Here is a 24,801-nt window from a genome sequence, read left to right on the forward strand (position 1 = left end):
GCCGTAGTTGACAGAGACACCTGCTCACACGCAGCATCTGATGAAGGCAAAAAACACGACAGGACAGGGCGATACACAATCACAGCAAAAACACGACAGGACAGGGCGAAACGCAATCACAGCATGGTGAATACTAAACAAGGAACCGACGGGACAGGAACGGAACACAAAGGAATAAATAGGGACTCTAATCAGGGGAAAGGATCGGGAACAGGTGTGGGAAGACTAAATGATGATTAGGGGAATAGGAACAGCTGGGAGCAGGAACGGAACGATAGAGAGAAGAGAGAGCGAGAGAGTGAGAGAGGGAGGGGGAGAGAGAGGGATAGAAGGAGGGAAAGAACCAAATAAGACCAGCAGAGGGAAACGAATAGAATGGGGAGCACAGGGACAAGACATGATAATAAATGACAAACATGACACCCTGTATATAGTCTCGCTATTGTTATTTTACTGCTGCTCTTTAATTACTTGTTACTTTTATTTCTTATTCTTATCCGTATTTTTTAACCTGCAATTTTGGTTAGGGGGCTCGTAAGTAAGCATTTCACTGTCAGGTCTACTACACCTGTTGTATTCGGCGCATGTGACTAATTTGATTTGAGATGTCAGTGTTTTTACGAGTACAGTTATGAATGTTCTGTTTGAGTCTTATGGGATAGTCAGGTCAAGGGTTATTTAAAGGAGCATTCAGCAGTTGCTATGTCCATTTTTTTAACGAAATGTACGCATTGATTCTTAAATAATATAACTTATGAGCTTAGTTCAACTGTCGTACCCCATCAGAATCCAAAATATAAGCTTGTTTTATTCCAATATTTGTAAACAAAGTAATTGGAAAACAAACACTTTATAGCCTCAAAACGTCGTTAAAACTATCATTTTGATATCATGGATGGTCAGTCCTTGCATCCATAGCTCTGTATATGAGTTTTAGAGAGGTTTCATATATCCAGCCCCATCCCTCATATTTTTACCGAAACAGGGGAGGGAAGGATGCTTTGGTATTATTTCGACTGCTGATTGCCACTTTAAAGGTTTTGATTTCAGTCCCATCAAGTCACAAACACACAAAAAATGGACTATAACTTCTTTGGCGGAAATTCAGTTCGGGTGACAACAATGTCAGCATGTTGTTGAGTTACTTTAAAATGTTTGTATTGCTGGTATTGTATACTATCTAGTATAGGGCAGGAGATGTTTACACGTTTGTACACAATTGTTTTCAAATTACTGTTCATACGCTAGTGTGAGTTTGTTAATCTCACTCCCGTTCCTTACCGTTCCTGACTGACCATCATAGTAGAGGGATGGAGAGGGCGACGGTGAAAGGCCAGATGGTGAAATATGTTCCGAGAGAAACAAGGGAGCGACGGAGGGGGGTTAACGGGAAGGGGTCAGTCAGACAGATGAAAATAAGGCTGTGAGAAAGATAGACTGATACAGGTAGTTTACACGGAGAGCTTGAGCATTTTGAGGGGATAGCTGCTCAGACAGGATGGACAGCAGATTGGTAGCCGGACAGCATTGAGAGAAAGAGGGGAGAAAAGAGAAGGAAATATGGAGAAATGAAAGAGAGACTTAATAGGTGACTGACACAGCATGGCGGGGTCCCAGAGAGAGAGAGAGAGAGAGAGAGAGAGAGAGAGAGAGAGAGAGAGAGAGAGAGAGAGAGACTCACTCATAGGCCGACGGACAACAACATGGGCTTGCACCTCTTTACGACCTCCTATAAAACCTCTTATCTGCCACTCAGGGTGGGGCTGCTCTGCGGTGACGGAACAGTGATTCCCAGTCCAAACTCCGAACAGCGTTTCCAAGACTAATCGTTGGGAACATGTCCAAGTATGGAAGGACTTTTCTAGCCTCTCTGGCAGTCCCCATGAAAACATATTACTGCCAATGGATAAGATGTTGACAAGATTTATTTGCTTGTAATTGTTTTAATTGAGCTCCTAGAGTGTGCAGCTCTCCTTTTCTTTTTCAAGCCTGGACTCGAACCAGGGTCCGTAGTGACGCCTCTAGCACTGAGATGCAGTGCCTTAGACCACTGCGCCACTCAGGGGCATCCCTGCCCATTCTAACTGTAAACTGTCTTCAGATGAAGCACACAAGTCGAACACACCCATGCCATATCACTCATTGTAACTAATTTACTCATTGGGACAGTGGTTTTGTAATGTGCAAAGCAAGATAATAAACAGCATGAGACATAGGCTGGTGATTTCTAATACACCCCAGTCCCTTACCCTCCTACCTCTCTTTAACTCCCTCTCTCTTTACTTTCCTCCCACCTGTATACAGGTTACAGAGTCATAGAATTTCCAATACACTCCCTTTTTCACCTCCTGCTTCTCTCTCTCTCTCTCTCTCTTCACCTCCCTTCTCCCCTCTTTTTTTTGAACTACTCCATTCCACCTGTATATGTATAAAAGTCCCCTGATCCGTCAGATCGGCCTCACTCCCTGCTAACTGAATGGTCAGCCTGCTAACTGAATGGTCAGCCTGCTAACTCTGAAGTTAGCCATGGGTCAATTAAAGATCATTGGTGTACTGCTGTTGATATGTGGGTACTGCACAGTGGCTAGCACAGAAGAAGGGTGAGTAAACAGATAGGCTGAGATTTTCATATTGATCCATAAACAAGTGCTATTTTGGTGGATGTCTAATTGCATCATTTGAATGAAGTGGTTCAATGTTAAATGGATTTTGTCATTATTATACCTTATCAATTGTTTACTGATAAGTATTTTTTACCAGCAACGTTTTTGAAGGATTTGAATTTAGTTGGATGATTTGTAGAACTTGATGCTTATTGTGAAGACATCATTTTTATTTTATTTTATTTCACCTTTATTTAACCAGGTAGGCAAGTTGAGAACAAGTTCTCATTTACAATTGCGACCTGGGGGACATATAGTGTATACCCAGAGCCAAGTATTTAGAGAGTTTGCCTGTTGAGGTTTTATGATGCATGTACATGACAGCCATGTTAGGGTCCCATTAACACATTACATAGGAAATACACAGAGTGTACAAAACAGGAACTCGATATTAGGAAGGTGTGTTGTACGCTCAGTGTATTTCAATAACGCCAAGTAACTGAATGTCTAGATTTAGAACAATATTCAGAAGTTGGCCCAACTCTCTAAATACACGGCTATGACTGTACTCAACCATTTTTGTATTTTAATAGGAAAGTCAGTTAAGAAGACATTCTTTTTTTCAATGATGACCTAGGAACAGTAGGTTAACTGTCTGTTCAGGGGCAGAATGGCAGATTTGTACCTTGCCAGTTTGGGGGTTTGAACTTGCAACCTTCCGGTTACTAGTCCAACACTCTAACCACTAGGCTACCCAGCCGCCCCATGTATTGTTCTGGTGGAACCGGTTTAAACAGCGGCGACTTTGGACGGTTGAATAATTGGTCGCTCCTGTCTCACGAGGTATCTGTGAATGGCTAGTTTCCTCTCAAGTTATTCTGAATGATTTTAAAACAGCCACTTGTTTTCTGATGCGTTAATGCATTGATGCTTTTAAATAATTGTACTCGACTTGTACAGTCTAGGAGATAACCTCTGCGGGTGTATTTTATACGATGATTTCTTATTCTTGACATCGAATAAGGATAGATCATGTTCTGTACCTTTTCTATTCACGATTCATCTGACTGTGGATTAGTCAGTAAGTCGCTCTGGATAAAAGTGTCTGCTAAATGACTCAAATGTAAATGTAAAAAATGTCATCTGAAACTCACTATTCACCAGTGTTGGGGAGTAGTGAACTACCTTTAGTTCAGATAGTAATTGAATTGCATTTTGTGGTAGCTTGGTGGTAATTGAACTAAATTCAACTCTTGGTAGTTCTTTCAGCAGTGAATTACTTTTTTGCCATCTAGTGGTGCAGCTAGCTACTGGAACTACACACGACTTTTTTAACCCTCTAAGCCTCTGAGAACGTTCTAAGAACGTCACGTGATGGTCCCAAGTGAATGTTCACGGGGTGACCTTTGTCTAGTTCCCTGTTACGTTCCCAGGACGTCACTGAGGACCATGTTATAACCGGTTTAGGACGTTCTCAGGACTTTCATTTTACTAGTCCTCAGGATGTTGTGTGATGGTCCCAATGGAATGTTCTTTAGGGGACATTTTTATAGCCCCCTTAGGATGACGTTTGCCCCTGGAGGTCTAGTTCCCCGTCCCGGGGATGTCCCCTAGGATGTTTTTAGGAAGTTCTTTGGATGCTGTGTCATGGTCCCGTGAAGGTTTTGTCTAGTTCCCGGTTTGTCCTGGGGATTTCCCCTAGGATGTTTTTAGGGCATCCTTGGTATATTGTGTCATGGTTCCCTGAAGGTTTTTGTCATGTGATGGTCCCAGGTGTCCCAAACCATTATAAGTAAAGTAATGAAATGGTATGGGGGTTCGAGTCGATTTCCGCGGCCCTGCGAATCGAATTACCATAATGCAAAAATCCCTATCAAAATCAGTCAGTTTAAGCTAGAAATATGTTTTTTCCATTGATGCATCCGCCGATGTCGCACTCTCGTATCTGCAGTGAAAGTTGGCAGAGCTAGAGCGGTGTTTGTCAGACTATGAGACATCCCGAAGATCGGTCTTCTCACTAACTCGTCTGTAGCATCCGGAACGGTTTGGCCTACAGACTATTCTGACCCCTCTATGGAGAGATGAGACTCTCGTGTACAAGATGGCGTTTGCTCTCTGACCCCCACAAGCGTCTGAAGTCGCTACAGCCGATCAGCCAACTTCTGTCTTCCCAGTCATGTGAAATCCATAGATTAGGGCCAAGTCAATTTATTTCAATTGACTGATTTTCCTTATATGAACTGTAACTCAGAACGCCATCTGCACTGCTATTTTAGTGACTATTCTCTCATTGATTTCATTTAGTTAGTTCAGCACTTTGAGTTTGTGTTTTCAGGATTGTTGTCTAATGTGGGCACAGCATATTATTCTGTTTTAATGTTACTCCTGAATCACTAGGATAAATGTAATTCCAGTGTGAATTAATTGGTAGCTTGAGTACCTTCCCCAACACTGCTATTCACCTATTCATTTTCATTTCCTGTTTTAATTTAGATTTGTGTTTCTTTTACACAGCTATGAAAGAACAGTGAGAGATGCTGGTAAGTTTGTCATATAAAAAGTACAAAATTGTTTGAATCTTGCTCACATTCTGCCTAACTAATGAGGTGACAGTAGTAGCAGGGATCCACCTGATTCAACCGATCAAGAGCTTGATTATTAAATGATTAGTTGAGTCCAGTGATTTAGTGTCGGGCTAGAACAAAGATGTACACCCCACCGCTGTGGGTCTATTCTAGCATAGATGATAGAATTCAAGACAAGAGGCTCAGTCAGTACTATCCAGCCACGTGATCCAGTCCCAAATGGCATCCTATTCCCTATAAAAGTGGACCATGGACTCTTGTCAAATGTAGTGCACGACATAGGGGAAAGGGTGCCATTTGGTGTCGTTGGGAACGTGATGGACTTTCCTCCTTTTACTCTTATCTTCGTATACCTATACATCCCCTCCCCTATACAATGCAACCTGCTTATCACATCCCTAAACATGCGTGCACACACAAGCACACACACAGATACCCTTCCTATAAGACAGCGCAGGAGGGTGCCATACAGTGATGCGTTTAGGGCCTGAGTGTTCCATAATGTTTTCATAACGCAGATTCCAAATGCATTACTGTTGATACGGTAGTCAGTGTTCTGTTGCCAACTTGTTGCGCAATGTCACCTTGACTTTGTAGCAGTGAGGACAACACGCGACGGCCAATATGGTATAATGCTATTTAGCCATGACTACTTGCTTTGATCAACCAACTGATCCATGATATTTGCCTTACTGGTAATATAAACTGGCACAAATTCTTCACAGTAACTGGCCTTCAGTGATGCCAGTTGAGATCAAGTATTTGCTGTTATTTGAATGTTCGGTGATGTCAGAGAGATTTGTTTGCTATAGAGAGAAGAACTTTCAGAGCCTCGCCTAACTCTCCCTCTTTCCCGCCCCTCTCTCGTCATCTCTCCTCCCGTCTCTCTCTGTCACAGCCATCCTGACCTCCTGTGACTTTAACCAGGAAAGTACGCCGTTCTGTCAGTTCCAGCAGGACAGTGCGGACAACAGTGATTGGACAAGACATAAAGGCGCCACCCCTACACTTGGAACAGGACCCCCCGGGGACTACCCTGACGGCAGTGAGTAGTGTTTGACCTTAAAACGCCCACCTGAAACATTAGACCATTCAATGATTGGTTCCCTCTTATATCCACGTAATGGGGGAAAAAGGAGCTCCTTTGAGATTTACCTACCTGTAGTAATAACTCATATTGCCCAACCAAGATACAAGAGAATGCCACGTTCCACGAGTCATGCTACGAGTCATGGTAGCCTGGATGCCAGTCAGTTTCGGTTGTCTTTGTTGTCACTATCGAGACGTGTGTGTGTCCTGAGAAGACACAGAAGGCTTTGTCCAAAATGGCACCCCTTGGCTCTGGTCCAAAATAGTAGACTAAATAAGGAATAGGGTGCCTTTTCAGACGCTGCCACAGTGTAGTTCAACGCTTCTCCTTCGTCTCCAACCCCCTATTCTCCATCACCGTTTCTTTCTCAGTTTCTGTTTCTCTCTCTCTCTCTTTCTGTTTCTCTGTTTCTCTCTCTCTCTTTCTGTTTCTCTGTTTTTCTCTCTCTCTCTCTTTCTCTGTCTCTCTCGTTCTCTCTTTTCCCTCTCTCTGGATAATATCGTTATTAGCTTGTCCCGGTACATACCTCTTTACTATGTATCTGGGTTCTTTCTCTTTCAGATGGTTTCTACATCTACCATGAGTGTGACAACGTGGCCAATGGGCAGAAGGCTCGTCTCCTCAGCCCAGCTCTCACCTCGCCCTCAGCCCAGATCTGTGTCCAGTTCCGCTATTACATGTACGGCTCGGACAACCAGAACCACCTGCGTGTGCTGGCCAAGCGGCCCAGCTCAGAGGACAACGTCTGGGAGAAGACAGGGATCCAGAGCCCCTCCTGGCTTGGAGCTTCCATTACTGTGGCCAAACCAGCAGGACAGAGCCTAAATGTGAGAGAGAGTGTGTGTGTGTGTCGCTGGTTCAGACCTGGGTTCAAATACTATTTTAAATCATTTTAAATACTTTATCTGGGCTTGATTGATCTTATGGACCAACAGTTAGTAGTTCAAAAACTGCAACAACAAACCTTTTTTTTATAAGGTTTAGGGAAAGTAGTTGCCGAGACACTAATGTTTATATGTGTCCGCTTTCAACAAGTTTCACCTAAAGTTGTTGCTAAAACACTGGTGTGTGTGTGTGTTCAGATTAGTCAGGTCACAATTCTCCATATTAACTCTACATTAACATATTAACTCTCGGTTTACAGATCGTGTTTGAGGCACAGCGAGGGCTCAGCGATTCGTGTGACTCAGCTCTGGATAATATTGTCATTAGAGAGGGAGCTTGTCCCGGTACATACCTCTTTACTATGTATCTCCGTTCTTTCTCTTTCCCTCGCTCTCTTCACCTTTATACCCCCCTTTATACCCCCCTTTATTACCCCCTTTATTTCCCCCTTTATACCCCCTTTATACCCCCCTTTATACCCCCTTTATACCCCTCTCTCTCTCTCTCTCTCTGTTTGTCTAGACGTCTGTTTTGATCAATCCCATGTATTTCCACAGCCTGTCTTACTGGTTGCGACTTCGACACCTTTGATGAGCTGTGTGGGTGGGATGCCAAATCACCTACAAATCCTGAACTCTTCGGCTGGGAACAATTCACTGGAGGCACTGAGACCCCTGGGACTGGTCCTGACGATGATTTCTCCAAACCAGGCTGTGAGTATCAGTATTGTATCATTTTCACACTACTTAGCCGAGGAGAGCAGAGACGAGCTGTAGGCAACTGGACTGGCCTGGTAACACATCCACCATAGTTGCTGGAATGGTACTGGAAAAGACCATACGAAAAGAAAATATACGAGCCAGCCCAGTACTGTTTGGGTTCGATATGACAGTGTGAAAATGCTTGTCAAATCATGTCATCACTATTCGATTTCTGTGTCGAATGTCTGTCCCGGTCTTCTTTCTCCATAGTCGGCAGCTATCTGCTTATGGACTCAGTATATGCTGTCCCTGGAGAGAAAGCAGAGCTGTGGAGTCCCATCACCTCCAGCGGCTCCTCTGGCTGTCTGGACCTCACCTTCCATTACTACATGTGGGGAACTGCCACCGCAATGAAGCTCCAAGTGCACGCTGTGACCGCAGGTAAGACCCAACAAGCCTACTGAGGGCAAGATAATAGAAGGCTTGCAGTTGTCACAAATCACCTAGCAACCACACCAGGCGCCATGTTGGAAGACCAAAGTCAGGTGGCAAGTAGCCTAGCAGTCAAGATCGTTGGACCAGTAACTAAAACCAAACTGAATCCCCGAGCTGACTAGGTGACAAATCTGTCGATCTCCACTACATATTATTATTATTATTATTATGTTTCAGTCTCTAGCTCTCTCTCTCTATCTTTCTCCATAAACTCTGACCACCTCTTCAGGCCCCCCCCACCCCCCCAGGAGGAAACCTTGGAGCCCCCATCTTCTCATTGACAGGGAACCAGGGCCAGAGCTGGAAGCCTGCAGACATACGCTACATTGGCTCAGGTGACATGCAGGTAAACCTAGTAGGGTTTTATTCTTTATTTGGATCCGCTTGAAAACCGCTAGTCTTCCTGGGGTCCAAAATAACTTTAGAACTGGGGGGAAGAGACCAAAAAGACTTTGCTTTCAAAGGCATGTTGATCTTGAATCTGGTTTTCAACCCTTCCTCCTAGAAGCACAAATATGGTTGTATTTTGTGAAGAGTAAAGAGCTAATTGACTGAACCTTAACTTTTTTCCTTTTCTTTGAACGTCCGTTTGATGACGAGTGTTTCGGTCACAGCCTATAAGGTTACGGTTGTGCTAAATATGTCCCTTGTGTTTGTGTACCAGTTTGTGATTGTTGGTGTTTTCGGTGAGACCCCTATGACAGACATCGCTATAGACGCAGTATGCATCACAGCCTGCACAGGTAAGGAATAATCTATGATCTGAGATAATACAGTATAAAATCTATTGGTGTTTTATGGTCTTTGAAAACTGCCAGCCTCGAGTTTATTTGTTATTCTGAAATTATCGTTTTGTATATTATATGTTTTCCTTGGTTATTTCAGCTCTACCAACTCCCAGCCCAACTACACCAAAACCCTCAACTCCTGGACCAACTACACCTAAACCCTCAACTCCTGGACCAACTACACCTAAACCCTCAACTCCTGGGCCAACTACTTCTGGGCCAACTACACCAAAACCTTCAACTCCCAGCCCAACTACACCAAAACCCTCAACTCCTGGACCAACTACACCAAAACCCTCAACTCCTGGACCAACTACACCTAAACCCTCAACTCCTGGGCCAACTACTTCTGGGCCAACTACACCAAAACCTTCAACTCCCAGCCCAACTACACCAAAACCCTCAACTCCTGGAGCAACTACACCAAAACCTTCAACTCCAGGACCAACTACACCTGGGCCATCAACACCAAAACCTTCAACTCCTGGACCAACTACACCTAAACCCTCAACTCCTGGGCCATCAACACCAAAACCCTCAACTCCTGGACCAACTACACCTAAACCCTCAACTCCTGGGCCATCAACACCAAAACCCTCAACTCCTGGGCCAACTACGCCAAAACCTTCAACTCCAGGACAAACTACTTCTGGGCCATCAACACCAAAACCTTCAACTCCTGGACCATCAACACCAAAACCTTCAACTCCTGGACCATCAACACCAAAACCTTCAACTCCTGGACCATCAACACCAAAACCTTCAACTCCTGGACCATCAACACCAAAACCTTCAACTCCAGGACCATCAACACCAAAACCTTCAACTCCAGGACCATCAACACCAAAACCTTCAACTCCAGGACCAACTACTCCTGGGCCATCAACACCAAAACCTACAACCACCAAACCACCAGGTGAGATTAACAGCCAATCAGATGATTTCATTCTCACAATCAGAATCAAACACCACTTTCAGTATTCGCACAATTTTGTTTATACAGTCCTAATGTTAACCACTTGTCTCCCTCTTCTTCCTCTCCCCATCCCTCTCTTCCGCCCTTCCCCACCCCTCTCTTCCGCCCTTCCCCACTCTCTCACTTATTCCTCCTCTCCATTGACCCTCCTTTTCCTCATCCTCTCCCTCTCTCTTTTGCCCTCCCCCCCATAGTGAAGTGCCCTCCTAATGCTGAGTACATAGAGTGTGGCCCAGCCTGCATCCCCAGCTGTAAGGAACCCTCTACTAACTGCACTGGCTCCTGTATCAGCGCGTGTTTCTGTAAACCAGGCTTCGTGTTCAGAGGCAGTCGCTGCGTCCCCATCGAAACATGTGGTTGTCTGGAGGGAGGTGACTACTATGAGGTACGAGACCATCTGGGATTTTTTTTGTCTGTGGTTAAAAATGTTCGATATGATTTAACACAATGCAATAGTATATAAATATGATATTATTGTCTGGGGATAACAACAATGACCCGAGGTATCTTTTTTTTTTTAAACCTTTACTAGGCAAGTCAGTTAAGAACAAATTCTTCTTTTCAATGACGGCCTAGGAACAGTGGGTTAACTGCCTGTTCGGGGGGCAAAATGACAGATTTGTACCTTGGGGATTTGATCTTGCAACCTTTCGGTTACTAGTCCAACGCTCTAACCACTAGGCTACGCTGCCACCGCAATAGCATGAGACAATCTGTAATAGTTAGTATGTGGTCCATGACGTTCACGTTGGGAAACACTGTGATATACGACACTATTTACGATACAGTATACGATACAGTATACGATACAGTATACGACACTATTTACGATACAGTATACGATACAGTATACAATACAGTATACGATACAGTATACGATGCGATATCTGAAACACCCCGCCCGATACTTTTATTTGCAGAATGTCCACTGACATGGACATTGATGTTGCTCAAGTCAGCACGTCACAAATATACATTAAAAAAGCACCAACGACGCAAGGAAAACACACGAAACCATTCACAAATAAACCATGCTTATTGTCAGAACAGCAGGTTAATAATCCACCTCTCTCCCCGTCCCTGTTGTTGTAGCCAGGAGAGATCGTCTTTGGTGACGGCTGCTCCAAGCTGTGTCGTTGCGCCGGCAACTACACTCTGGACTGCGTGGACAACGCCTGCTCGCCCGGGGAGGAGTGCCGCAACGGGGCATGCTATCCCAAAGGTGCAGTTGAGTTGAGTTGCCACAACTTGCAGAGACCTTGACATGTTCTTAGAATCGATAGTAGTGATAAGGAGGAGGAATCGTTGGGAAACCCTCGGGTAATTGTGCCCTGTTTGATTCCTAGCTATGCAACAAAAGAGCATATATTGTGTGCATTTATGGCTCAGCACAAACCCTGTTACCGTTATGTCAGGCATCACCGGCTGACAACTCTAGCGCGACGCAACAAGGAAGACATTTGAACACTAGCTATGTTTACATTAATTTGTCCAGTGATTTTTTTTTTTTTTTTTTTTTGGAGGGGGGGGGGGGGGGGGTCGACATTTAGAAAGTTTGCATAGAAATGTTGGGCTGCCTGTGTAAACACAACCGAACTGTCCACCAGCCAATTACTAATTCCGCTTACAACTTTATATCACTAGTCCCCCACAGGCACCTCTATCAATCAGTAGTATGATATTACCAATCTTATCCACCTGCTTAGTATTCGCCACACAGTCTAGACACATTAGACACACATTTATATTGACTGCTATTGATTCCCAGCTATCTGATTAATCGATTGATTGATTACTTGATTACTTGATTCATGAATTGTTCCCTCCAGGCACATCTACCTGTATAGCTTCCGGTGACCCTCACTACACCACCTTCGACAAGAAGAAGTACAACTTCATGGGGAACTGCAGCTACCTGATGTCCGAACCTTGTAACGACACCTCAGTGCCTCACTACGAGGTGCACGCCGACAACGAGAACCGCTATAACCTACCAACCATCTCCTACCTGAAGGCTGTGCACGTGTACGTGCGCGGGGTGAAGATCTCTGTGCTCAAGGGAGGCACCGTGCAGGTGAGAGAAAGATGGATTGAGAGATGGGGGGGGGGGGCAGAGAAAGAGAGTGGGAGATGAGGGGTATGATGGGAGGGATGGATGACATTTGAAACTTTTTTTTACACATATTATAGCAATAGGAAAGATGACTTATAAAATGCGAAGCCCTGTATATGCGCAGACTAATTAACACCAATATAAAGTCACGACACAGTATGAAAAGTACATATCATTTTTCACCCTTGCCTTTAGCCTTCAATATAAAGTAACAGACACAGTAAAGGAAAGTTAGTGACCGGAGGGCCATTCCTGCGCATCATTCAAACCGTAAAAAACATAGACACAGAACAGCACATAAAGAGGAAGCCAAAAAAAAGAAGAATAAAAAAAAAAATGAATGCGCATCAATCACTAAAACCCATTTCTGTGTTTTCCTCCTCTTCTCCGTGTAGTTGAACGGTACCAAGGTGAACATCCCTCTGACCCCAGCGACAGGAGTGTCTGTGCTGATGTCTGGTAAACACTACACCGTAGCCACGGACTTTGGTGTGACGGTACGATACGACGGAAACCACTTCATGGATATCAAAGTCACCAAGGAGTGAGTCAAAACTGCTTCACACACCTGCAGAGACCAAATATGGGGTTTAGGCATATAGGTTCCCCTCCTACAGATTTGGGGACCCCAATATGATATGTCCTAAAAAATAACTATAAAAGTAACATTTTAAAAGAAAACAAATATAAGCCTCTCACGTTGTCATATGTTTACGATATAATTCTGCTGTGATTAAAATGCTTGAGAAAGCGATTAGCTCATAAACTTGTTTTGCTCCTCTGTATTCAGCTATAAGGACAAGCTGTGTGGACTGTGTGGAGACTACAACGGAAACCCCAACGATGACTTCAGGAAACCTGATGGTTCTCTGACCCCCGACCCCAATGACTTTGGACACAGCTGGCTCACCGATCCGAAGTGAGTCACGCCACCAGTTAGACATGCGGACGCAGGCAGGCACTCACACACAGAAAGACATGCACCTGTGCACATGCACACAAGCACACACGCATGCGCGCACACACACACACACGGTTTCACGGATTCACTCTGTCTCACCCTCCAGTTGTAACAAGCAGCCCAACATCACCATACCTGGCTGTACTGATGATGAGCAGGACAGGTACGAGAGCTCAGGATACTGCGGGATGCTACTGGACAAGAACGGACCTTTTGCTGTCTGTCACCCCAAGGTCAACCCCAATGTGAGTAATTACCTTACTTGTAATCATTATGAATCTGCCCTCTAGATAAAGATACAGTATGTAATTCCCGGGATATCTAGCTATGTGGGAAACTAAGAAACTGGCAGTGTGGCAACGCAAGACTGCAGTACTCTAACTAAAGTCCTCGAGCTTTGTCTGCCATGTGTGTGTGTTTCTGTGTGTGTCTCAGAGTTTCTTCAAGGACTGTCTGTTTGACCTGTGTGAGCTGGATGGTGCCAAGCACATCCTGTGTGAAGCCATTGAGTCGTACGTAAATGAGTGTCAGGACCGAGGAGTCACCATTGGACCTTGGAGGAACAGCACCTTCTGCCGTGAGTAGAGATCACGGCTGGAGTCAATTCCATTTCAATTCCAGTCAATTTAGAAAGTTAAGCACATTTCAATTCCAGATTGTTCCTCATTGAAAAGCATTTGAAGAGATTTGGAATTAGAATTTTGAGTGAACTTCCCGAATTGACTGAAATTGAAATGGAATGGACCCCAACCCTACACGATGATAACGAGGAGGAAGAGGAGGATATTCATGTTTTAAGATGATCAATATGATAATAATGATTTGTTCACTCGCCGAAGACACTGTTATTAACACATCAATACACTCCGACAGTTCTGTTCTTTAAAATCAACAAAGTCGTTCCCGAGAGACCGTCATGTTTTAAAGACCGGCCTCCTGATGTCTCCTCCCTCCTTCTCTCAGCTCTGAAATGCCCCCCCAACAGTCACTACATACCATGTGCCGCCCCATGCCAGCCCACCTGTGCCGCCAAGCCCCCCACGGGGTGTGACGGACTCTGTTCAGAGGGGTGTGTGTGCAACCCTGGGTACATCCTCAGTGCCGGGAAGTGTGTCAAAGAGAGCTCCTGTGGCTGCAAACACACTAACGGAGAGTACTACGAGGTAAGAGGGTGTGTGTGTCATGTTATCAATGCCATTGTCTGAGTTGGAGGTTTTTCAAACATATTATACTGGACGGTGAAAGTGCAACGGCCCTCGCAGGCCTCGAACCCAGGACTCCCAGAGCATAGTAAACTTGCTAAGATTCTAACCCACTTCGGGAAGAACATAACCCCCCCCCCTTCCTCGTCCCTCCAGCCTGGTGATGAGTGGTACATGGAGAACTGTAAGCTGAAGTGTTTCTGTGACGCCTCCTTCGTCACCTGCAAGCCCTCTGACTGCCCTCCGCTGCACGAGTGTAAGGTACAGGGAGGAGAGCTGGACTGTTACCCTACAGGTAAGTCCCTTTACATAAACGGTCTGAACGCGCACACAAGCACACACTCAAAAGGGTGTCTTGATGTCTGACGTCTTGGAAGTCAGGGTCGGTGACCAGGCTATGACCATATGAGTTGGCAAGACAACACAAAGAGGTCTGGAAGCAGGCTCTTATATCTCATGATATCTCCCTCGGCTCCATTTTACCCCAGGTTCTCAGGACTGTGTGATCTCTGGGGACCCCCACTACAACACATTTGATGATAAGTTCTACAGCTTCATGGGAACCTGCACCTACACCCTGGCTAGGGCCTGCAAGAACAACACTGGTAATTACATGAGGATGATGTTCTGTAGTTCTACCTCTGTCTTATCAGTTCTAGATGATGTAGTTCTAACACTGGGTTCTAGGTTCTGTAGTTCTAGCTCTGTCTTAACAGTTCTAGATTATGTAGTTCTAACACTGGGTGCTAGATTCTATCATTCTAACTCTGGGTTCTAGGTTTGTAGTTCTAGCTCTGTCATATCAGTTCTAGATTACGTAGTTCTAACGCTGGGTTCCAGATTCTGTAGTTCTAACTCTGGGTTCTAGGTTCTGGCGGTTTCGAACTCTGGGTTCTAACTATGTTCTGCTGTGTTCTCAGGTCCACAGTTCTCCGTGGAGGGTAAGAACGAGGAGCGTGGTCTGGCCGGAGTGTCGTACCTGAAGAAGCTCTACGTGACTGTCGACGGAATCACCGTCACACTGATGAAGAGCAGGAGGGCTCTGGTACTTGTTGATCCATCAATCAATCAGTCAAATTTATAAACGCCCGTTTTACATCAGATGGTGTCACAGTGCTTTTGAAATAACGAGGCCTAGGCCCCAAAGAGCAAGAGCAAAGCAGAAGCAAACTTGTCCGAAGGAAGAAATAGACTTGCTATTACAGTAATGAATATAGACCTGTGACACTAACACAGTTATTAACATGTAATAACACTTTCCCATAAACATTGTTTTTTTTTATCATTCACATTCAACATCGCAGATGTGGTGGTGTCACTCAATTATCTCTGTCTTTCAAACTCCATGTCTCCCTTAATCAATTCGTGAAATTGCACAACGGCGATACACCCAAAGCCTTTCTTTCCCTTTTCAATACACATTTCATCCATCTTTCTCTTTCTCTCTGTCTTTGTCTCTTCTTTATCTTTTATCTCATTCATCGTCTATTTTACCAGTAATCCTTCAGATCTGTCCATCAATTGCGCCCTCCTCTTCTCTCAGACTGCTTTTTCCTCCTTTTTTTGTCTATTTTTCTCCGGATCAGCGGAGACTTTCCTAGAATTAATCTCTCTTTCTGCCTCCACAGGTGAGCGGAAAGCGCGTGTCCCTCCCTCACTACCCCTCTCCACTAATCTCTCTATCGCTAGCGGGCCAGTACATCACCCTGCAGACACCGTTCGGCCTCAAGGTGCGCTGGGACGGAAACCACTACGCCCAGATCTCAGTGCCCAGGTGTGTACTACGGACACAGGAAGTAGATCTCTAGCAACTTCCTTTCCCCTCTTAAGGCTCAAATTACACCCTATTCTTAAATTAGGTGTCTACGAACGTACGGGCAATGCCTTTGTTGTACTTTATCAATATTCATGCAGATAATTGATCAACATTTATACATCATTTAGAACCATTTCTGTTCCAAACATTCCACATCTTTCAGCCTTTAGAGGAGTTTCAACTCAGTGTCAATCCACTGTATCAACTAAAATCAACTAAAACCTTTTTTTTGTAATTCTCTCCATTGTTTTGTGTCTTGATATCTTTGTGGTAATCCAGAGGTTTGGTATCTTGGTATCTGTTGTGATCTTTTGGTAATAATCTGGTAGTCGTAATAATCTATTGGTTGTTGTCTATATCGGTGTCAAATCTATTGTGTCTTGTATTTTGATATTTGTAGTAGGATCTCTCTATTAATCCATATCTTTGTATCTTGACCTTTGAACTAATCTACTGTGTTCAAATCAAATCACATTTTATTGGTCACTTGCACATGGCTAAGCAGATTATTGCGAGTGTAGCGAAATGCTTGTGAAATGCCGTGTGTCTTGGTCTATCCGTCAGCTCCTACTCTGAACGGATGTGTGGTCTGTGCGGCGACTATGATGGTAACCCTAGCAACGACTTCACCAAGCCAGATGGATCCCAGGTCACCAGCTCCAAGGACTTTGGAAACAGCTGGAAGACTGAGGACGATGAGGATGCCACGTGAGTGGAAATTATGTGGGAATTTTCTCTTGGGAATACTGACCAATGAAGTCAGGAATATTTCTGCCTAGTAATGTATGTAGTAGAATGTAGGTACACGCTTTAGGAAGTAGTTCAGGAACTGAGTGTGCACTTTATCCTATATGCACTTATTAGGAGTAATAACTGTATTGTGCACTGTATTGGTGTTACATTTCCTATTTTAAAGTGTTTACTAATTGTGTGTGTTTCCATAGATGCAAACCCGACACCAACCCAGACCCTGTCTGTGATCCATCACTGGAGGCGGAAGTGTCCAAACCAGAGAACTGTGGGATATTAACCGATACCAAAGGACCTTTCAGGTGAGCAGGACCAACAACATATCCCTGCTGTGCGTGATCCATACCATATGTATCATTTAGATATAAACACCCTGTTTAACACACCATGCACACACGTGAAAACATACACGAATCCATAAGTACACGGATACCTCCAAACTCACGTGCTATGACCCCTGGTGCTTACAAACATGGATCTCTAGTCTATTGTAATATCTGTTTACAATAATCCATGACTTTAATCCAGATTGCGTGGTAAACACATGTTGGGCTGGCAATCTTACTCCTTTACCATTCCACACTGCTAAGAATACCTAAGATTGTCTTATACATACAAGCCTACTATAGTTCACATGCCCTGACATGATTCAGGTCATAACACTTAACTCCCTCCATGTGTTCAAAACAAACAAAATGGTTTATGGATTTGTGTGTTTGTCTTTACTTCTCTCTCTCTCTTTCTTCCTTTCACCCTCCCATTTAGTTTGTTCTTTCTTTCTTTCTCTTTCTTTCTTTCTTTCTCTTTCTTTCTTTCTCTCTCTCTTTCTTTCTTTCTTACTTTCTCTCTTTCTTTCTTTCTCTCTCTCTTTCTTTCTTTCTTTCTTTCTTTCGCTCTTTCTTTCTCTCTTTCTTTCTTTCTCTCTTTCTTTCTTTCTCTCTTTCTTTCTTTCTCTCTTTCTTTCTCTCTTTCTTTCTTTCTCTCTTTCTTTCTTTCTTTCTCTCTCTCTTTCTTTCTCTCTTTCTTTCTCTCTTTCTTTCTCTCTCTCTTTCTTTCTCTCTTTCTTTCTTTCTCTCTCTCTTTCTTTCTTTCTCTCTCTCTTTCTTTCTTTCTTTCTTTCTTTCTTTCTTTTTCTTTCTCTAATTATTAACTTCCTCACACATTAAATCCCCCTCCCCCTCTCTCTCACCCTCCTCTTCTCCCCCATCAGAGAGTGCACAGCGTTGGTGGACCCCACTCCGTTCTTCCAGAGCTGTGTGTATGACATGTGTCGCTTCGTGGGCCAACAGCAGATGCTGTGTGACCAGCTCCAGGCCTACACTGACGCCTGCCTGGGTGCAGGGGCCACGGTTCACCCCTGGAGGAAGCCAGACTTCTGCCGTGAGTCTCATATATAAATATATATATATATATATAGACACACTCTGTCAGGCCCTCGAAGATTGGACCGAAATTTGGTTTGAAAACAGTTGGCAGGTCACAATGATGTGTCAGCTTGAGCAAAAGTTGAAAGAAGAAGCAAAAGTCCATATCTCAGGCTGCCACTTCAAAGTCACACATTAACACAGTTACGGAGAAAATATTGTTGTCCGTCAACAGTAAAGTTATTCCTTTTAATGTTGCAGCAAGCTTAAAGTGGCAATGCAGTTGCTACATTCATTTGTGGACTTATAAATGAGAGATATGTAGCATTGATTCTTGAAGAATATAATTTATCAATGCCTTAAGAGCTTAATTCAACTGTCGTACTCCATCAGAAACCAAAAATATAAGCTTGTTTTACTCCAATGTTTGTAAACAAATAAATGTGAACAAACACTTTATAGCCCCAAAATATGGTTTTAATATCATGGATGGTCAGTCCTTCGATCCATAGCTCTTGAGAGTAGTTACAATCCTCCAGCCTCATCGCTCAGCTTTTTATAGCAGCAAGGGGGGGAAGCATGAGACAGCCTATAGGGAGGTGGTCAGAGACCTGGCCGTGTGGTGCCAGGACAACAACTCCTCCCTCAATGTGAGCAAGACAAAGGAGCAGATCGTGGACTACAGGAAAAAGCGGGCTGAACAGACCCCCATTAACATCGACGGGGCTGTACTGGAGCGGGTCGAGGGTTACCGTAGCGCCAAATCTAGGACCAAAAGGCTCCTTAACAGCTTCTACCCCCAAGCCATAAGACTGCTGATCAATGAATAAAATGACCACCCGGACTATTTACATTATGGCCTTCCCCCATTTGTTTTTACACTGCTGCTACTCGCTGTTTATTAATTATGCAAAGTCACTTTACCCCTACCTATAAATTCGCTCGACTAACCTGTAACCCCGCACATTGACTCGGTACCGGTACCCCCTGTATATAGCCTCCACATTGACTCGGTACCGGTACCCCCTGTATATAGCCTCCACATTGACTCGGTACCGGTACCCCCTGTATATAGCCTCCACATTGACTCGGTACCGGTACCCCCTGTATATAGCCTCCACATTGACTCGGTACCGGTACCCCCTGTATAAAGCCTTGATATTGTTATTTTATTGTGTTATTTTTTATTATCTTTTACTTTAGTTGATTTGGTCAATATTTTCATAACTCTTTCTTGAACGGCATTTTTGGTTAAGGGCTTAAGTGAGCATTTCACAGTAAGGTCTACGCCTGTTGTATTCGGCGCATGTGACAAATCCTTTTTGATTTGATGTGAAGCATGCTTTGTTATTGTTTCAACCGCTGACTGCCCCTTTAACCCAGATTTGTTACAATATGTTGTAACCCTGTTTCTGCGTTCCCCTTTCTTTTTGCTCTCCCTCCGTAGCCCTGCCCTGTCCCCCTAACAGCTCCTACTCCATGTGTGTGAGCTCTTGTCCCGAGACCTGCCTGGGTGTCAGCGGCGCCCCTGGCTGTTCAGAGCTGTGTGTGGAGGGTTGCGAGTGTAACCCCGGCTTCATCCTCAGTGACGACAAGTGTGTCCCTGTTAAAGACTGTGGCTGTGTCGACTCCTCCGAGGACTACCACCCTGTGAGTACGATTCTCTCTTTCACTTTGACCATTTCGGTGTGTTCTGTAAAGCATCGAGGTTTGGTAAAGGTACATTAGAATAGAGTATGAATACAATACATTGCTAAATCATCCGAATATAAAATAAAATATGCACATCCAAAATGTCACTACACGTGCACATTCAGAAATACCCAAAACTTGATACTGAACTGTACACAACGTTTATATGTGCTGTATCTTGTATTTTTCATGTTAGACTTTTTTTGTAGAAGATACCTGTTGACTTCCCTGTAAAATATAAAGGTTAATAAATTAAATTAAATGAACATGTCCCTGGGCTATTTATGGCAGTCAGGTACTGTAGTCTGAACATGGTGTGTGTTTTTCAGGTGGGCGATGACTGGTACCTGGAGGGCTGTAAGGAGAAGTGTGTGTGTCTGGGCGGGGGGGTGATACAGTGTCACAACACCACCTGTACCCTGACAGAGAGCTGTGGCCTGCAGGACGGAGAGTTGGGATGTTACCCACTGGGTACGACACACACACACACACACACGCACACACGCACAAACAGGAGGGAGAGTTAGGATGTTACCCACTGGGTACGACACACACACACACACGCACGCACAAACAGGAGGGAGAGTTAGGATGTTACCCACCTGGTACGACACACACACACACACACACACACACACACACACACACACACACACACACACACACACACACACACACACACACACACACACACACACACACACACACACACACACACACACACACACACACACACACACACACACACACATGCACAAACAGGAGGGAGAGTACAGATGCCAATGTAATTTGTTTTTGTGTGTGTCATTTATTTTACTTGGCCTTTATTTTGGGGGGTAAGATTGAAAAGCGTCTTTCGGCGACAAGCACTATACAATTGCGGGGTCTCAGCCTCGTGCAGTTGTAGCTTTTGAAATGTGTACGTTCTCATAAGAAATATTGTAAATGGGGCTATCAGTGCTCCCTCAAAACATCAGTTTAAACTTCTATGAAAATCAAACATGATCAACTCAAATCTAAACTCGACCCTCCTCTACTCACAGAAACGGGAATCTGCACGGTCCAGGGTGACCCTCACTACACCTCTTTCGATAAGAGGGTGCACAACTTCATGGGTTCCTGCTCCTACGCCCTCACCAGGCCCTGCAACGAAACCTCCGGGATGCCGCACTTCACCGTTGACGCCCAGAACGAGCACCGAGGCAGCAACAAGAAGGTGTCGTACGTCAAAGCCGTCGTGGTTAAGGTGTACGGGGTCACCGTCGTCCTGGGGAAAGGGCGCAAAATACAGGTGAGGGACATGGGAGGTAAAGCTACAGCACGACCTGGTTTATTCAGTTATGCTGGCAAAGTGGCAAGATATCAGTAGATAACCACGTACTGTACAATCTGCTAACTTAACTCCAATTTAAAATGGTTACACCCTCCTCTCATCTCTTCCAGGTCAACGGAACCCTGGTGACCCCTCCTGTGACTCTGACCAGTGGGGTGAAGGTCTACCTGAGCGGGAAGTTTGTTGTCTTGGAGACGACCTTTGGCCTGAGGGTGAGGTTCGATGGCAACCACCACTCTGACGTCACTCTGCCCTCCTCCTACAACGGTCTGCTCTGTGGACTCTGTGGTAAGAGATAATCAATCAATCATGTGATTAAAAGAAACCAGGCATGTGAAAAAAAGCCCTCGTAAGTTATTTCACCCACTTTTATCATATCCCCTTTGTAGCGGGTAGTAGATTTATGTAGTCTTGTCTGAACACCTCCTTGAATATCATTTTATATCTTAACTTGACTGCTTTAAAATATAATTTTACCCCAACCCAGCTAACAGTTTGTATGCAAAGTAGCTGTTGATGTGGGCAGTAATAACTGGTTCCATCTATCCTCTATTGTAGGAAACTTCAACGGCCAACCCGGTGATGACAACATCAAGCCGGACGGTAAGCCAGCCGGCAACCCAAACGAACTGGGAGAGAGCTGGCAGGTGCCCGACGACCGCCCCGAGTGAGTCACACACACCTAAAACACACGACACACATTCATGTTTCAGTTTCAATGTTTTTATTTATCCAGCACTGTCAGGAAGAACTGTCGTCTGAACTAAGATACCAGACTATGTTACATTTAGCCTAGATTCCATTGTTTTTGTATGAATTATGACCTATAGGTCTGACGCCATCGAGGAGATTTCGTTTCCATCCTCGACGGGGACGTCTTTGACATTCATCCCTTCCTTTCTTCCTTTCATCAATCCCTCCGTCCCTCTCTCTTCTTTCAGCTGTACCCACGGGGGAGGAGAGGAGGGGTGCGATCCCAAGGTTGAGGCAGAAGCTGAGAAACCCACCAGCTGTGGCATGATCTCTGACCCCAGCGGTGAGACTCACATACACACACACACAGAGAAACACACACAGACGCATGGAAACACAAATTACAGCTGTCGGACATTAACACCAGACAGAAAATCATAGACATGTTCAATCCACGTACACTCTTTCACAAAACGCGTTATATTCATGTTATTACATACCACTTGTACTGTATCTTTTAGTCTCCATTTACTAAAGCCATTTCTCATTTCTGTAGAACAAGAAATTGTATTTAAACGAAACATAATTGATTCTAGAGATAAGTGAGAGAGTTGTGCCTGAATGGTCAGCTAACTTACTACGACCATTACTCATCGGTCATTTGTCCAATTCTCTCTGTTGTCTTACAGCATTTTTTGGTCTATTGTGTTACTACATATAATTTGAACAATGTTCAAACTATTTATTGATAATTCTTCACTGTCCCAGCTATTTAGCACCATTCATTTCTCCATCCATTCTCTCTCAGGTATCTTCAAGCCGTGCCACGCGGTGGTTCCCCCCAACATCTACCAGGAGAACTGTGTGTACGACCAGTGTGCTACAGGAGGGGAGACAGTGGCCCTGTGTCAGGCTATAGAGAGCTACGCTGACCTGTGTGCCTGGGCTGGAGTACCCATCGCATGGAGGAATAACACCTTCTGTCGTAAGTCACATACCGACATGCGCGCAGACACGCACGCACATTGAAACACAGGTATGCATGCAAACGCATTCACACACACCTTCCCGACTGTGTGTAGTCTAACTAACACGCTTGTGCTCCATATGCTTTAACAGGCATGTGCTGTAACACACCTGTGCTCCATGTGGTGTAACAGACCTGTGCTCCATGTGGTGTAACAGACCTGTGCTCCATGTGGTGTAACAGACCTGTGCTCCATGTGGTGTAACAGACCTGTGCTCCATGTGGTGTAACAGACCTGTGCTCCATGTGCTTTAACGGACATGTGCTGTAACACACCTGTGCTCCATGTGGTGTAACAGACCTGTGCTCCATGTGCTATAACAGAACCGTGCTCCATGTGCTGTAACAGACCTGTGCTCCATGTGCTGTAACAGACCTGTGCTCCATGTGCTGTAAAGGACCTGTGCTTTAACACACCTGTGCTCCATGTGGTGTAACAGACCTGTGCTCCATGTGCTATAACAGAACCATGCTCCATGTGCTGTAACACACCTGTGCTCCATGTGCTGTAACACACCTGTGCTCCATGTGCTGTAACACACCTGTGCTCCGTGTACTGAGTCCTATCTCTATTGGGTAACACCAAGATCGTGAAAGTGGTGTGCCACAAGGATTAGTCTCACTACCAATTCAAATCCCATGTTCACTCTGTTCTTCCCCTTTCTTGGGCAGCAGTAACACAGATGATTATCATTGCCCATCAGTAACCCATGTTTTCCCCCTCTTTCTCTCTCTTCCCCTCTCCCCCCAGCTCTCAAGTGTCTCCCAGGCAGCCACTACGAGCCATGTGGTAACGCCTGTCCTTCCAGCTGTCAGAACCCTACCTTCAACGCCACCTGTGCCCAGCCCTGTGTAGAGGGGTGCGTTTGTGACCCCGGCCTGCTACTCAGCGGTGACAAGTGTGTTCCACCCAGCCAGTGTGGCTGCACCGACAAGGATAACAACTACAGGCCTGTAAGAATGAAGGAACCAAGTTATGACTTGACTAGTGAAGTTTACAGAGTAGTCAATACAATGACCTGAGACTTATAGGAAGGATGTAAACAGAGGCTAGCTCATTTAGCTCATGTGGTTGATTGACTAAAATAATGAAGTGTTTTATTGACTAACTAAGATGGTTGATTGTTATATGTCTTATGTCCATATCTCTGTGTGTGTGTGTGTGTGTGTGTGTGTGTGTGTGTGTGTGTGTGTGTGTGTGTGTGTGTGTGTGTGTGTGTGTGTGTGTGTGTGTGTGTGTGTGTGTGTGTGTGTGTGTGTGTGTGTGTGTGTGTGTGTGTGTGTGTGTGCCCTAGGTGGGAGACAGTTGGTTCACTGAGCTGGACTGTTCGGAGCGTTGTAAGTGTAACCCTGGCAACAACATTGTCTGTGAGCCGTGGCAGTGTAGTCCCGCCCAGGAGTGTAAGGTGTTGGAGGGAGAGCTGGCATGTGTTTCAACAGGTAAATGCCACACCACCTTTCAGGGCTTTTTCTTAGTCTTTGTTGTGTTGTTTATTTTGCTACTGTTATTGGGACAGAAATGTTTTGGTTTCCCAGATACAGATTCCTAATTATAATGAATTATTAGTCCTGAACTAAAAAGCATTTCAAGAATCTCCATTGAACATGCTTCTGGCCTCCCGGGTGGCACACTGTTAGCTGTGCCACCAGAGACTCTGGGTTTGAGCCCAGGCTCTGTTGCAGTCGGCCGCGACCGGGAGGTCCATGGGGCGACGCACAATTGGCCT

At 44.8% G+C, this 24,801-nt stretch overlaps 1 protein-coding gene across 1 annotated transcript in view; it reads left to right on the top strand.

Annotated features, from left to right (window-relative positions):
• The first annotated feature begins 2,353 nt into the window (after nucleotides 1–2,353).
• LOC124013800 (zonadhesin-like) overlaps nucleotides 2,354–24,801 on the top strand; it is a 34,860-nt gene continuing 12,412 nt past the window's right edge. Inside the window, exons 1-34 of the mRNA XM_046328332.1 lie at nucleotides 2,354–2,600; nucleotides 5,118–5,143; nucleotides 6,087–6,233; nucleotides 6,840–7,105; nucleotides 7,423–7,507; nucleotides 7,721–7,876; nucleotides 8,135–8,305; nucleotides 8,608–8,705; nucleotides 9,024–9,102; nucleotides 9,245–10,063; nucleotides 10,318–10,508; nucleotides 11,216–11,345; nucleotides 11,953–12,197; nucleotides 12,632–12,780; nucleotides 13,027–13,155; nucleotides 13,304–13,442; nucleotides 13,633–13,774; nucleotides 14,161–14,360; nucleotides 14,556–14,694; nucleotides 14,888–15,004; nucleotides 15,320–15,444; nucleotides 16,028–16,173; nucleotides 16,780–16,923; nucleotides 17,160–17,267; nucleotides 18,176–18,345; nucleotides 19,777–19,979; nucleotides 20,351–20,492; nucleotides 21,065–21,312; nucleotides 21,465–21,642; nucleotides 21,913–22,021; nucleotides 22,296–22,390; nucleotides 22,856–23,032; nucleotides 23,826–24,028; nucleotides 24,370–24,514. Of these exons, the coding sequence (XP_046184288.1) occupies nucleotides 2,497–2,600; nucleotides 5,118–5,143; nucleotides 6,087–6,233; nucleotides 6,840–7,105; nucleotides 7,423–7,507; nucleotides 7,721–7,876; nucleotides 8,135–8,305; nucleotides 8,608–8,705; nucleotides 9,024–9,102; nucleotides 9,245–10,063; nucleotides 10,318–10,508; nucleotides 11,216–11,345; nucleotides 11,953–12,197; nucleotides 12,632–12,780; nucleotides 13,027–13,155; nucleotides 13,304–13,442; nucleotides 13,633–13,774; nucleotides 14,161–14,360; nucleotides 14,556–14,694; nucleotides 14,888–15,004; nucleotides 15,320–15,444; nucleotides 16,028–16,173; nucleotides 16,780–16,923; nucleotides 17,160–17,267; nucleotides 18,176–18,345; nucleotides 19,777–19,979; nucleotides 20,351–20,492; nucleotides 21,065–21,312; nucleotides 21,465–21,642; nucleotides 21,913–22,021; nucleotides 22,296–22,390; nucleotides 22,856–23,032; nucleotides 23,826–24,028; nucleotides 24,370–24,514 (5,725 nt within the window). The 5' untranslated portion in view covers nucleotides 2,354–2,496. The remainder of the gene's footprint in view (nucleotides 2,601–5,117; nucleotides 5,144–6,086; nucleotides 6,234–6,839; nucleotides 7,106–7,422; nucleotides 7,508–7,720; nucleotides 7,877–8,134; nucleotides 8,306–8,607; nucleotides 8,706–9,023; nucleotides 9,103–9,244; nucleotides 10,064–10,317; nucleotides 10,509–11,215; nucleotides 11,346–11,952; nucleotides 12,198–12,631; nucleotides 12,781–13,026; nucleotides 13,156–13,303; nucleotides 13,443–13,632; nucleotides 13,775–14,160; nucleotides 14,361–14,555; nucleotides 14,695–14,887; nucleotides 15,005–15,319; nucleotides 15,445–16,027; nucleotides 16,174–16,779; nucleotides 16,924–17,159; nucleotides 17,268–18,175; nucleotides 18,346–19,776; nucleotides 19,980–20,350; nucleotides 20,493–21,064; nucleotides 21,313–21,464; nucleotides 21,643–21,912; nucleotides 22,022–22,295; nucleotides 22,391–22,855; nucleotides 23,033–23,825; nucleotides 24,029–24,369; nucleotides 24,515–24,801) is intronic.

The sequence above is a fragment of the Oncorhynchus gorbuscha genome, linkage group LG25, assembly GCF_021184085.1.
Source record: "Oncorhynchus gorbuscha isolate QuinsamMale2020 ecotype Even-year linkage group LG25, OgorEven_v1.0, whole genome shotgun sequence".
NCBI lineage: Eukaryota > Metazoa > Chordata > Actinopteri > Salmoniformes > Salmonidae > Oncorhynchus > Oncorhynchus gorbuscha.